Genomic DNA, 15260 nt, shown 5'->3' on the forward strand with positions numbered 1-15260 from the left:
TCCATCGCCTCAGTTTGCGCATGTGCATTTCCGTGTCGTCGCGGGAAAGAGGTTAGAGAGGACGACGAGGCGACGCTTCGAAAAGACGCGAAGGCGCGTGGCAGGAAACCGGGTACTGAACGCGAGCATCGGCGGCGTTTCTTCGTGTGCCTTAATTCTTTGTCAGTGTTATGCTCCATTTCACCCTATGACGGGCTGCAGCGGACGTCACGAGCTATTTCAACCGTAGGTACCGCTGGATGACGAGGTGGCCGAGCTCGCGCCATCGCTGCTTGCGGTAGGGCGGAAACAAACGCACGTGGGCACATTTGACGGGTAATTAAAGGCACGGGGTGCGGAAGGACCCGACGAACTTCCCCGCCGTATATGTTTAAAGTAGTTTCCTCGTTTTATTTCTCTTTCGATAGAGTTTCTTCGAGTGGGGAGCGTCATAACCGCTCTGCAGGCCGCAGAAATTATTTCACGGGCAATTCCTGCCGTTGCCTGTTTCGATCACGATCAACGACATACCGACGTGCGACCAGGTCATCACAAGGTCCGTATTATGTGGGCATACACTTTATTTTCTTGCTGCACATACTTCTCGATATATTTCCCCTGGAACCAAGTGCACATGACAGTATTTTCTTGCCCCGCCGGAAGCAAATTTCGGTAAAGCGTCTCACCCACTCCTCGGCACATGCTTCCCGCTCATCGATGACTGCAAAATAGTGCCCTCTCCCGTTTGTTTTTGCTTTTTTGCTTTTTTATGACCTCGATTAGGTGATAATTACTGAGGGCAAACTCGGGTCTTACGCACGCACGACCAAACGTCCGACGTGTGGTACGACGCGTCGGAAGGAATGCCTCGCCCGATAGGGGTGCCGTTCAATCACGGCGTCACACGAACGCACGCGATGCCATGGTTGCAATACAAAAAAGTGAAAAGATCGATATATTATATGTTTCGGGTAGCTATATATTTGGTCTCTAACCGCATTTTTTTTTTTTTTTCATGCTCGCAGGGCGCTAACAGAAGAAAAGAAGGATTCGTGCCCATGCGCAGTGCCCAGGACTCATACGTGCAAGCGGGATCGTCTAGAAACAATGAGTTCACCTTTGCGAAAACGAACCTTCAACTACTGTCATCGGCCGTGCCTCTGCGTTTGGCGCACAGGCACGGCCGATGATGAGTGTTTAAACGCAAAAGAATATTTAGGCACCGCACTCAAAGCGGAGAGCAAGCGGCGTCGGATGGACTCGTCTCTGGGATTCCGGGAGTTAAACCGCGTGTCCGAAATTGCGGCCAGGCTCTTTAAATCGACCGCAAAACTCGGTTTCTTAACCTATCACTTTCTGATTTTGTACAGCGTTGGCCACAAGTGGTGCATTTTTTCTATAAATTCCGCAAAGAGCGAACTTACCTGAGGAAAAATTAAAAAAAGAAAAAGGTTTAACACCCTTGGAAACGCAGCGAGGCCACCGGTATTCAAACCATAGGGCACTCTATGGTTTGAAGACCGGCGGCTTCGCTGCGTTTCCAAAAGAATTAAGCCTTTTTTTTTACTTTTTCCTCAGGTAAGTTCGCTCTTTGCGAATTTTATGGAAAAAAAAATGTACCACCTGTGGCCAACGCTGTATAAAATCGGAACGCGATGGGTTAAGAAACCGATTTTCGCGGTCGATTTAAAAATCCTGGCCGCTGTTTGGGACACGAGGTGTATTTGTAGCGCTTGTGCCTACTTCCACTTACCGATGGCTCCAGAATACAAGTTGTATGCGGTAAGCGACCGTTCGTTAGAGCGCCCACATTTTATCGGCATCGTCAGCCCAAAAACCCGAAACGTGAATATCAGAATTATTGCGCTCGATTAGCCAGCCGTCTAGATCGAGCAATGCGTGATCGCACACGTCGCGAGATTTCATTATACGAAGTGGTGCAGTGAAGATCGGATCAATACGGGCGGAACGTTCATACGGCGCTCCTTTAGTCTTGGGAAAACCCGGAGAACAAGTCCCGATGCAGGTGAATTTGCTTTTCTTTTTCCGCAGCGCACTACACTCTAAAAAAAGAAAAAAAAAAAAAAAAACAACAACTGCGAGTTCATTTTTCGGTAGAACATGAATACAGACAATCAAGGCGAGTAGAAGAATCCCAGTGGAATGACACAGCTGTGGACGCATAATGAGATGTGCGCAGATGCAATAGGCAATTGAAACAAAGTGTTGTAGGGGTTACCACTAAAAGTAACAGAATGCGTTCTCGTTACATGCGAATAAAAGGAAAGCGTTACCGGCCTACGTTACAGCAAAACAAACACGTTACTTTTACTGACACCGATAATAAGTAAGTTACATCCGAATAAAAGGAAAGCGTTACCGGCCTACGTTACGGCAAAACAAACACGTTACTTTTACTGACACCGATAATAAGTAACGCACGTTACTTTTTCGGTCCTTTTTTATTCATGAATTCATAACTCCTCATTCCCACGCGCCGCATTCATGCACTGGAATAGTCTCCCCGACAATATAACCTCGCTTTCTGACCTTGCTGCATTTTGAGCTGTTATCTTAGATTTCTTGAGTGCTCCACGGATTTTGTAGCTCATAATGTTCTTGCTTAAGTAGGGGATTGTATTTTGTATAAGATGCAAGTTTTCGTCACTGGCGTCACTGTTCTTTGAAGTGTAATAAAATGTATAAATTGCGTTGTGTTTGTGCTAGAATGGTTTGTGACTGAAAGAACGAGAGGCCTTTATTGTTGTGTGTGCTTTTACAAGTGTTTATAGTGTGTCCTGATTACCCTCCCCTGTGTAATGTCCAGAAGTCGACGGGCAAGATATTTAGAAAAATGAATAAATAAAATGTTTTCTTCATTCTTTCGGTGTAAAACGTCAAAACATAACTATAATATTTCGAAAATTTTTAAGGTGTGTGGGAGGAGTGCAAGAATTCACGACAGTGTTTTTAAACACGAAAAAAATTGACGTGTAATCTTATCTAAGTCTTGGGAAGATGTAACGACTAACATAAAGAGGTTACCCGTTAATGAAAGAAAGTAACGTTGGTACGTTGCGACGTTACCGAAAAAATTAACTCGTTTCTGGTAACGCCGTTTCTATAGTAACGCGTTATCGCGAACACTGAATGGTTAAACGTTATTCTCATGTCGCTGCGCACATTGGATTTTGTTTTGTCTAATCGTACTCTGAGCTTTTTAATTCGGTGAATTACTTCTATTGTTCGGGACTGGTTGTCTCCACGTTCTGTTAAAAAATTACCACACGAACCTTTTCATACCTGATGAGACGAACACAATAATGGCCTTCACAACGAACTCCTTCAAAGGAATGTCAAACAAGCGCAAGCCGATAAGCGCAGGATCGAGAGCTAGTTTGCCGATTCCTTAAAGGAGTTCGTTCTGAAGGCCTCAATGTGCCCGTCTGACCCAGGTATTAGAGTGTAGTCGCCTAGATGGCTAGAGGTGCGCTTCATCTTATATGGAAGTTTTCGTGTGTTTTTCAACCACACTTTTTATAAGTATATTCCCAGTCTACTAATTTTAATTATTGAAAGTCGAGGGGAAAAAGTGTTATTCTGAAAACATAATTTTCGCAGGGACAATCGGCAAGCGGAACGTCGCGCTTATTAACCGCGCATACCGTTGTGACCGGAACGCATAGAATCGAGATGTAACAATTGCAACTGGGAAGAACAAAGAAAAAATTAGGGGGACCGGATGTGTGTCACTGATTACCTCTCAATTCGACGCGCTACTGGTGCATCTGTGTAAATGCAGTCATTGTACCTGCACAGAACAGTCGCGCGAGTCCAAGTTTTTTTTTTATTTTTTTTTACATCTTATATTTCGCCAAGTCCCCTCTTTAAATAAAACTAATTGGCTCACCACGTTTTCTGCAACAAAGAGAAAAAAAGACTTGCTTAAAGTACGTGTATTCAAGTACGCTTATTATTCGGCGTATCGCACGTTCCTCACGGCTTCACCAGCCTCTTCTTTATTCGTGCAAAGTGAGAATTAGTGCTCTACGCAAACTTTGCGCTAGGTAAAGTAGAATCTGGTTGCGTGATTAGAACCATAGAGCGAGTTTTAGCACAGCGCTGCACCAGTCTACCACGTGATCGTACGACAGGTCCTAATGCCCTAATCCCAAATCCACACGGTGGAACTAAGTGGGGCCAAAGGACCGAGACGTCGCCGCCTGCTGCGATTAGTCAGCGGTGCGCAGCCGGTCAATCAGGCCAGGCGTTGATGTCTTGGTCCTACTTGGTACCGCCGTGTCAATTGGGGACCCTGGAGAGCGCTTAAGGTCATGTCTCGAAGTCACAGCATGAGCTAACGGTAATAAAACCATTCTTGGCGGTAGCGCTACGCTAAGGCTCTTTATAGTTACCGACACAACAGGGAGTTTTCGGAGATCGTTTCCGCTTCCCCGCAACCCTTTCCGCAACCCTTCACGATACCCGGAACTCTACAGCCAAGACCATCGGCGCGCATGCGCAGTAGCTTCTTCTACGTTGCGGAGGGCTTAGCGGAGAGGGAAATGCGATCTACGAAAACTCCCTATTGAGAACGACGGGGAGCGTCTTTCGAACGTCCGGCCAGCAGCAAGCGCTCTATGCCTTCCGCAGTGCTTAGGCACTGCGGAACGCACTCGAGGAGACGCCAACGCATTGTCGAAGGGAGGATGCTCGCGCTCAAGGAAGGCGGGACAACTGAGTCTCCTTCTTGCCGTTTTCACCTTGTCAATGGCTATAATAGAGTGTTTTAGTTGAGCGTAGGCCGTGGATTGCAGCCAGTAACTGCCACAAACGGACATTAACTGCGATCTACGAGGAGAGCTGGATGAATAACGAGGTCGAAAATAAATTTATAGAGCTAAAACTGTAGTCCCTGATGTGTCGATGATCATGCCGTTTCAAGCCCTCAAGTCCAGCTGCAGTGTCAGAAAGCAGACTTCACGTCAAGCTCACTGCCCCGTTGTGACGCTTTGCATTATGCTCATTGTCCCGTCATAAATGTTTTTTTTTTTTGCGGATGTAAACATATTCACCATCTCGTCTTTGGTCCAGGTCTTTCCTTAGATAGCAATGATCGGATGTGCGAGTGCTCTGAGCGAAAGCAGCAGACATAAGGGCATTTTTGCGAGTAGGGCATCGGTGCAGAGAACCTAAAATCATATACACGCCATACAACTGCGTATAACTCCGATTAAAAATGAGCCGAGTGGACGTATGGGGGGCGTCTAATATTCCCCAGAAAAGAGCTATTGCGCACGCTCACAGTACGTTTCAGAGCTGAGTATACAAACATATGGCAAAGCGGATTGGGCGATTAGAAAAAAAAAAATCTATACAGGGACAAAACGGAACTAATCCAGCCGTCTTGGATATTTTCATGCATGGCAAACGTCACCTTGTTACGGCGGGAGCGCCGACCCGCGTCGACATATTCTCGAATATATCGCGGGAAAGGTGTACCCACTTCCCTGGTAAGATAATACATTCCTTCTAAAACTTTCTTCGCAGGCCTTTTTGTCAGAAACGAGCCGGTGTCTACCAGAGCCGAAGCAGCCGGGGTCTCCGATTCTCGTTATCGAAGCTGCGCTTTGGTTCGGAAGAATGAGCGGCTCAGACAGCGCGCGCAGGCGCTCGCACCGCGTGACACTTGATGCGGCGAATCCGCTAACGAGAGTAGAATGGCTTGCCGACAGAGAATAAATAAATAAAAGCGTCAAGAACAAGCGGGCCACCTTCTAACCCCCATCGGATCGATACAGGGGCCGCGATCCGACGAATTAAGACGACCCAAGCAACCAAAGACGACAGTGTCGTGAGGTGCCCCCGCGGGGAAAAGCCTCGGGGAAGGAAGGCAGCACCGCGAGAGAGGGAACGGTGGTGAGGTTCAAGCACTTCTCTCCCACTCCTCGGGACTTTAGCCTGTTTCTTTCCGGCTCTACTTTTTGTCCTTTTCTCTCTCGAGAAGTTTAAATTTCGAGGTTCTGTCGCGATTCAAAGGGTCTCGAATCGCAGGAAAGATCTGGTCTGCCGAAGTTGGTTCATTCGCTCGCTCGCACTCGTCGTCTGTAAGGTTCTTTTTTTTTTTTTTCTTTCGTTTTCTTTTTTCTGCGAGTTTTACGGTGCTCTAAACACCCAGATGTGGGGAATGCGAGCTCGTTTGTTTTATGGTCTTGTGGAAACTTAAAAGGGTGCCGAGGCAAGGTTTTGCGACGAACGTGGAACCACCGAGACTTTCGACTGCGAGGTTTTGTTGTCTTCCCGGCTGTAACTATATATCATCCTCGTAGTGTGACACTGGCTAGACATACTCTATCTCATGAATGCTTTTAGTGAAAAGAAAGCCACGCGCGTGCTAGCCTTGCTCAGTATAGCGCTTTACTCGTACGGGAACTCGCACCCAGAAGACGTAGATTTGTATCAGTTACCTGCCTTAGCGTTTTCGACTGGTGTGGCGTGCGGATAACTATACTCGTTTTCACCTCAAAAACCGTGCACCCATCCCCCCCGCCCCCCCCCCCCCCCCCCCCCCCAAAAAAAAAAAGGTAAAAAAAGAAAAACAGTTTTTTTTTGTGGAGAATTATTCATTTACTTTTTATGTAGAGAAATAAGATGTATGTATCAGATTATATATAAGGTATCTAATCAAGACGTATGCGTTTCAAACGTCAAAAGCATCGCCTCTTCCATTCTCCGACAAATTTAAGTACTACTTTCGCCACGTATGACCATTCCAAAAAGCTTCCATTTTTCTTGAGGTGAAACGAGTATAGGGCTATTGTTATATGTATTTGAAGAAACAAAACAGGCCGGTCTTTATTTCTACGAAAGTTTCAACGGCCATAAAGCTCAGCACATCCCGCGAAACTGTTAAAGCGAACAAGCCGTTGCCATTTTGTTTTCCGAATTTGTCTCAGTTTTTATGGACTGTCATCAAAACTATCAAAGTATTGAAAAAGTTCTCCCACTCTAAGAAATACCTGCGTGTCTACTTACCCGCAAAACACTAAAAGAGCCAATCACTGCGATCTAGGAAATCAGCTCAGCGAATCAATAGGCGGAACACCTGTTTAGACCTTAAAATTAAATCCGCGCTGCGACATTACGCAATGCAAAGCGTCATGCTTGCATTGCGTAATGCCACAGCGCCTACTTCATTTTAAGGTGTAAACCAATCAGAGTTTGGCGTCGTTCTCACGTCACCGCAACCCCCGCACAAGAAACAGACGACTTGCTCTCCGGATAGGAACCGGAACCGGAACACCCGGCTCTGCATGGGCGTAGCCCGGGGGTTTCCGTAAAGCGTGCTTCCCCTGAAGGTGACTCTATAGACGGGGAAGCGTCTCCCGTGGTACGGGGGGAAGGCAATTGCGGCGCTATACTCGGCGACAACATTTCTTGGCGATGCGGTGGAAGGTACGTTACGCGTCTCCTCCCCCATTCTGAGTATACGCAGGCTCTCCTCCTCCCCCATTTCCGGGGAGAGGAGGAGAGCCTGCGTACACTTAAAATGGGAGAGGGGACGCGGGACGTACCTTCCACTGCATTGCCAAGAAAAGTTGTCGCCGAGTATAGTCGCGATAGTCAGCTGCGGCAACGGCGAGCTTCCGCAACGCTTCAGCATTGCACTACATCTTTCATTCTTGGCAGACGATAAATGAGATCACATCTTGAGCACGTGCTTGGAGCGACCTGCTCACGTTTGACGCAGGTAGTCAGTGACCGCTTAAAAAACGCTTGGCGGGCTCCCTGCATCCTATTAACGCCCCGTAGTCAATGCGATTTCGGTGCTAGCCAATAGGGACGCCGAAGAACGAAGTACGAAGCAAGAGTTGGGAATATGAGCCCCGCGTTTCTTGAGCCGTCGGGGGCTATAATTGCATTTTAAGCTTTATGGTTCGCTGGAATCTTCACGCTCATCCGAAGGACCGGTTACGTGTATGTACTCCAGGAAAGTGAACTCACAAGACTTTGTCTTGAACGAAGCTCATTGTGGATGAGAATTATGATGAGCTTTGTTAGTGCGACGCCCCCAATCCATAATAGAAAAACAAAAAGCGCCGGCGGAGGCTCTTTTCTTTTTGGTGACGTCAGACAAATGGCGCATTTATGCTGAGCGTCGTCGTGACGCAATTTCCTTCCGGTCATTCGGGAAAGTGTGGGGGCAGGGTGGGGGGGGGGGGGGGGGGGGGGGAGAGGGGTCTTTTTTGCAAATCTTATGCCAGAGGTAGATAATAAATATCAAAAGGATTTTAATCTCGATTTATATCAGGGACCTCGTAACCCTTTGTCTAAGCGTCTGGATAGGGGATCTTTTGCTGACACGAGGGCCAGAAAATAAATATTCAAATAAAAATGAGCAAAAAAAAAAGTCTGCATAAGTAAGCCTATAGTTAAGCGTTTATACGCACAATCAAAAGTTAGATTAAAAAAAAAAAACTCTAAGAATAGATGAATACCTATCCTTTAATCTTGAAATTTAAGATGTAACTAATTATGATTCCGAGACACGCATTTCATTTACTATTTGTCTATCATTTGATGATTTCTAGGTAGTTTTCTTTTGTACTGAATTTAAAAAAAAAGCATCAAGCAAGAAAGATTTATACCAGCCTGAACACATGGCGCTTCTGATAAAATAGGATCATTGAGTTTTCTTTTTACCTTCCACTTTGGTCATAGGTTATGTAACGTCCCATTTTAAGGAAATCAGAGCGTAAAAGAAGGAAACAAAATCAAGATATGTAATGTCTTATTGCGAGCACATCACAGCGATAAGAAAAATGTTAACAACAAAATTCAAGCTGTTTTTGCTCTTGTATGTATTAAACTCTACTTTAAATTTACAGTAACTCTTTCTTCCGCATTGTTATGAGTGATCGGATGTATTAGATCAATCAATGGGTGATGTTTAAAAATAAATGTACTAATAAAGGGCCACTATTTTGTTGCTACAATCATTTAAATCTAATTAATCTGATTTAAATAAAATACATTCCATTTAAACCAAACAAACTTGATTATTTCAAAAAGCGTAATGTTATTCTAGTTTGTCTCATGATGGAAGTACACTACAGTACACATGCCACATGCAGTGTAACACACTATAGTAGAGGATACACACACACCACAGTACACAAGACTGCACACCGAGAATTCTAGAGCGTCTACTTTTGTGTAAATCACTTCGGTAAATCAATCACTGCATTCTGTGCAGAGAGATAAAAAAAAATCTTCAAACTTAAAAAAAAAAGAGAATAATATCTGCGCTGTAACACAGAGTTCGGCGTTTCAAGCGCTTATGTCAAAATCACTGACACAGCACAAAATCTTTTTCTTTTCTTTTTTTTTTTAGGTCTGAATATATTTTCTGCCTTGTCATTCACTGAGTTTTTTTTTTTTTTTTGTCGTACAGTGCGGCGATTGGTTCTGCCATGTTCTTCGCGGGAAAGTGGACACTCCAGATGGATTGGTGTGGAACACTTGCAGAAGGCGTTTCTGAGAACGCTATGCGGAGTGCATGTTCGTCTGCTTCAGGGTGTAAGATAGACGGGTGGGGAAACGAGAGCCGAATGAGCGACCGGATTGTGTCCCCCTCGGTTTTCTCTTTTTCTGTGGCGCCATCTATGGGGAGCACCGCGAACTCTCACTCCGGGTGGGCGACCGGTGGCGACCGGCTAAACTGACGGAGATGATTTCTCGGGACTTTCGATGAAGAAATGTCGTGCTCTCGGTTTATTTTGTGCACTCTCCCATAAAGTTCCATGCAAATTAGATTCCAATTTTTTTCCTCTCGCCGCAGCGCCATCTGTCGCAAATCGGGGGTACCCGTAAGCAGACGAGTACACAATCCGGTCAAGGCGCTGCGGTAGGCTTCTATGGGCCGTTTCCTCACCTGTCTATCTTACATTCTCGTCTGCTTCTTGCGCAGGGGTTGTGGTGATGTCAGAACGTCGAGCTCTGATTGGCTCTGAGAGGAAAGGTAGTGGGTGGACCTCAATGCAAGCTGTCAATGTGGTCCACCCACTATTCTTCCAATCGGAGCCGATTAGTTCTTGGCGCTCTGACGTCAATGCAACCCCTGAGTGCAAGAAGCAGATGAATTTACGCACCGCATAGTCTATGACATCTTTAAAACGCTGACTGTGGCCTCTTATGTTGGCGCTCCTTGTTTCGTAATTGTTCTACGGCGTTGACGCAGCAATTTCATTGGCTGAGGGGTGATTAGAAAATGCTCGAGCCAAGCCCTGCGTTTCTTAAGTTGTCATAGACTATGAGCGGTATTCACTGGCGGCCACGCCAAATAGCGGAGCCGCTGAGTGCGTGCTCAAGGCGAGCTGTCACGTGTGATTTCGTAGCGGGAATTTTACACCATCAGGAATGCAGGTTTTCGCATTCTATAACTGTAATGAATACCGGACTCAAATATGACTGTGGGGAACTGCCGATCGCAGGGTGACGGGAAGCTTCCACGGTTCTTTTGCATTCCGCACCACCAAGATTGCCGGCCGCTTCTGGCAATTCAGCTATCTTCGTAGGTAACAGTGGGGGCAAGGGGGGTACTTGACTACAGTAACTTGACCGGAACTTGGCCGGTTGAATCGAGCTGGCTAATGACAGGACATCACACTGCCTCATCGAAAAAACGAGGGCGACGTCTGTCGGGCGCTCTAACTGAGTTTCCACAACGAAGGTATATATGAGCAGGTTAATGTAGTCTATGCAGGTAAGCTCTCGGTATTTGATAGCTGCATCGTGAGTAATAGCACGTAGACAGTTTCACACCTTCCACATGCCATGAAGCAATAGCACACTTTGCAGTGATAACTTAATCGGAGCACCTGCACCAGGTTAAAATCGGTCCATTTGCAGCAGACGAAGTAGTCGTGAGCATAAACGTGACGATGAGCCTGATACAAAGCCCTCCCGATTCACGCTCGCAATCGACTGACTTTTTAAATATGGATTCTTATGGACGATGTGAAGTTTATTAACAATGCAACCACACCCGCGCTGCAGCTTCTTCTGCTCATCGCACATTTTCCGCGATAGTTCTTATTCTCATGAATATTATTTGTGCACATGACGACGACGTAGTGATAGCCAGATAAGCGTAGATTTTGCGAATTGTTGCGCAGTAAAATGAAACACTGATCTAATTCGCACGACGTCCGTTTCTAAGCCTTTTCGCCCATACCCTCGGCGGTTGCATACCCTCTGTCAGTGGCCAAGGAAGAAATGCACCTGGTCCAGGGGACGTCATTTGCGCGCTGGTAGGAGGTTAGGCGTGAAACGTATATAGAGAGTATTCACTGGTGACCATAGCTGTGTATGCGACTGCTGAGCGCGTGCTGACGACGACCTTCCGCGGTTCTTTTTTTCAACGTGCATTCCGCACCATCGAGAGAACCGGTCTTCTCAGCCCAGTAATGTGGGCTCGTTCTGAGCATGCACTCTAAGCACCGCCCTCAAATATGGCGTCCAGTGAATGCCCCCTATAGTATAGTGATGTTACGCGATAGCGACAGAGAAGAGCAGGGACGCCGTGCTCACTCTCTCTGCACACCGGCACCGTCTTGTGAGTCCAGTTGCCGAACTGGCAGACGGTCACGTTGGGCCCCACCAACTCGTAGCCGTCCACGCAGTGGAAGAGCGCCCGCATGCCGTGCTCTGTCTTGGGCGCGATCACGATGCCGTGCGCCGGACGCTCGGGGAGGCTCTTGCAGCGCGCTGTGGAGGCGAACCACCAGGGGGCGACGTTAGAAAAGAACAAGCCCCTACTCACCACGCCATTGGCTGTGTGGGGACTGTTTTGTAGTGGAGAAAATAGAACAACAATTGTGGGCGTTTTTACTTTTTTTTGCTGCCACTGATTGAAAAGTGTGTGCGCGTGTGTGTACGTGTGTGTGTGTTTGTGCGTACCTGTACGTGCGTATGTGTGTTATTGCTCAGTGCAGAGAGTGTAATGCTTATTTTACAAGAAAAAAAGGCGAGGAATAAGTAAGACGTTATCGTTCATTTTATTGCTTTCTCGTTTATTGTTGCGCATAGTTAACCTAGATCAACTTTGCATCCACACCGATAGCCGGCCTTTCTTTAATAGGACAAACTCCGAAAATCGGGACTGTGCATGCATCGTCCTGATTTTTACTACGCTGATCGTGCACTACGCTCTTATGGCCAGGTGGTCGCAGTGGCCAAAGGGATTTTTTTTTTCCTTTGAGACGCTGATACTGCCTGACTGATGCGAGCGCAAGTACTCGCTCGCCATGTCAATAGCTACGCGTTGCCTAAAGAAATACGGGCTAATTAAGTTTTATCTATATTAAGGGGCAGAGTGCGTGTGGCAGCGACGATGATAGACAACGGCGCCGCCTATAAGAGTCGCTCGGCGACACAGGGTCGCTCACCCGGTGCGCAGATGGGGAGGTGTGTCCAGGATCCGTTGTTGCACTTGGGTGGCGTGGCGTTGTACGCGAGCTCGTAGTGCTCCTGGCAGCTCACGTTGAGCAGGCGGCCGTGCTCCAGTCGCGACTCCGGAGTGGAAAGGTTCACGAACGCGTGCTCCAGCGCGGGAATCTTGCACGGCGCTGCGTAAGAGATGTTTTATATCAAAACATTGTAAAAGAAAGAATCCCAAATGCGTATATTCATTTGAAAATGTTCTAATAAGCACGCTGATTTTGTAACAATTAAATAAATAAATAAACTTAAATAACGTTTATTTAAACAAATTTGACCCCAAGAAATGATTATTATTGGAATCGTTGGCGTCGTTGTCCACAGATAGGAGAAAACGCAACAAAGCAACAAAAACTCATAATACAAGCGCAGCATAACCGAGAATAGAAAATAATAATAAATGATTAGCAACATATTGTTTTATTACTATCATGGGGCAGCAATAAGTTTCATGATAAGCGAATCCGAGCAGCTTCAAATATTTCCGAGCTTTTTTTTTCTTTTTTTCTTAGCATTATTCCTTTTAAAGGCTGGACTCCACGGGGTGAATATGCGGCGAAAAATTGGCGAATTTTGCCCGGTGACTTTCACACTGCGCGCAGCATCGGCAGTATGGCTGCTACGTCGCCCGCAAAGCACGCGTTTACCCGGGCGAATTTTATGATCTATCCGTCGCATAATTCGCAGTTTGTTTAACGTGTCAATGAAACTTGAAGGATGTTTCAACGGCACCGGTTCTTGCGCAACGTGTGCCTACGTGAAGATCCGCAGTTACCATCAACATCCCTATTTTCTCAGCACCAATGATGAAGCCCACGGGTATATTTGGTGTAATGTTTGCCTCACATAATACGAACTTTATCTACAAGTTTAAACATTGAGTCATTACGAGGTGTAGTACAATTTCACTACATATCAACTGATCTCACCTCGCCACGATAGGTGGTGATGCAAGAAGAGTCTCCAATACCTGCTCATATTATCGCGCCTTATCATCTCCTGCTCTGACACTTTCTCTTACACCGAGGGCGTTGACAAGGGGCTATATTAATCTCTCCAAAGTTGCAGACAAGTTGACAACTTGCTGCCCGCTCAAAGCAGACGTCTTATCATCGAGCAAGCCTTACAACTCCCCGAGGAGCTTTAGATGGCGCCGACAATAAATTGCCAAAAGAAAATAAAAGAAAAAAAATAAAAGATGGGTACGTCGGTGGAAACCGGCACTCTCTAAAATCCAAGCTCGGGTTACAGCAAAGAGTTTGGACTGCGTCAACACAAAGCACGGGGGGCCTCCGACGATCACCGCCGCAAGGACCAAATTACCAGAGTGACGAGTTTAGCGACACAACACTGCCCCGAGGCCTCGTCGAGACCCGCACAACCTGATGAGGGTTCGCGTAGAGGATACGTGGCCGGCAACCAGTCTTCTCTCTTTCTCTCTCTCACTTTCGTAGCCTCCTTCCAAACATCGTCCTCGCCCTTTCGGAGTTTGCCCACAATCTGTCTGGATTGGAGAGCTTTGACCGCGGGCTGTTGCCGGGTCCGTGCGAAGGCTCATAAACCTCCCTAGAGACGCTAGAGAAAGAAAGTTTTGCCTCCTCGCAAACTTGAGTGACGGCCTTGTATTATTGAGGGGTGCAGCTTCTCTTATTGTTCAGGGTTCGTACAGCACCGCAAAATGTGGAAGGTTCGCAAACAGGGCAGTCGATACGCTGAAACGCCCCGGGGGTGCGTCGTGGAAGCCGTTAAAGGAAACGGGACCTAAGCAAGGTCTGAAGTGGGCGTAAGACAGACCTGCACAGGTTACCAAAGAAAAAACAAAAACAACCCCAGTACCATTGCTGGCTCAAACAGTAACTAAATACATTACTTGTTCCCGAGTATTGACAAAAAAAAAGCTCTATTTTCACTTAAAAACACTGCGTTGATCTTTTTTTGTTTATTTTTAAGGTAAATATTTGGTAAAAGACTTGAAGGTTCACGAGAAAATGAATTTCGGAGTAACATGTGTAACGAATTGCTGCAAGGCCAACCACACACGCATCGTCTTTTTTTTTTTTTTTTTTTTTTTTGCTTGTTTTCTGAGTTGTTCAACGCAGATACAGCGGGAATTTCGGCGAGACTAAAGTTCGAGTTGGGAACGATAATTTCATAAATATAGTTAAATACCGTTGGATCGTCTTAACGGTCATAAAGTTACACAAATACTTCTCGCTTTTCTGTTCGCCAGAAATTATAAACACGCGTCTTTATACGTTTTGTTGAGGGGAAGTTGCACTTTGGTTTTTGTGGTCCAGGGAATGAAAAGATGGAAAGGTCTGCCAAATAATATAGGTATCGACTCAATGAGCGCTCGCAAAATACACAACCTCCCAAGCTTCGTTTTGAGAACCACGAGTCGGCAATTCCGTTCCACAAAACTCCGCGAGGGGCAGGCAACTATAGATATCGCTGGAAAGCACGAATAAATACCTCAACTGCAACCGCTGCGTCACTCAGGAACCTCGGGGGAACAAACTCTGTATGTATCGCGCTGCGAGCAGCCGAACAAGGTCGAAGCTATCAATTTCTGGGTTGTTCGACTTGTTAACCCCCCCCCCCCTTCCCTTTCTCCTTCCCCTTAACACGCCGTTTTATCGTTTACGAAACCGCGTGGAATGCGCAGATCGCGTAAATATTTTGCGCCTACATATTTAATTTTTTGAACAAGTCAAGGCCCTATACCGCGCCCAGACCCGAAGCTCTTCGCTGAAGTGTAGAGTCATAAATTTAACAGGAAA

At 46.4% G+C, this 15260-nt stretch overlaps 1 protein-coding gene across 1 annotated transcript in view; it reads right to left on the reverse strand.

Annotated features, from left to right (window-relative positions):
• LOC8050712 (sushi, von Willebrand factor type A, EGF and pentraxin domain-containing protein 1) overlaps window positions 1–15260 on the reverse strand; it is a 247178-nt gene that overhangs the window by 69588 nt on the left and 162330 nt on the right. The window contains exons 7-8 of the mRNA XM_042292376.1: window positions 12429–12608; window positions 11572–11748 (exon numbers count right to left, since the gene is read on the reverse strand). Of these exons, the coding sequence (XP_042148310.1) occupies window positions 11572–11748; window positions 12429–12608 (357 nt within the window). The remainder of the gene's footprint in view (window positions 1–11571; window positions 11749–12428; window positions 12609–15260) is intronic.

The sequence above is a fragment of the Ixodes scapularis genome, unplaced genomic scaffold, assembly GCF_016920785.2.
Source record: "Ixodes scapularis isolate PalLabHiFi unplaced genomic scaffold, ASM1692078v2 PGA_scaffold3__209_contigs__length_174095766, whole genome shotgun sequence".
Taxonomy (NCBI): domain Eukaryota; kingdom Metazoa; phylum Arthropoda; class Arachnida; order Ixodida; family Ixodidae; genus Ixodes; species Ixodes scapularis.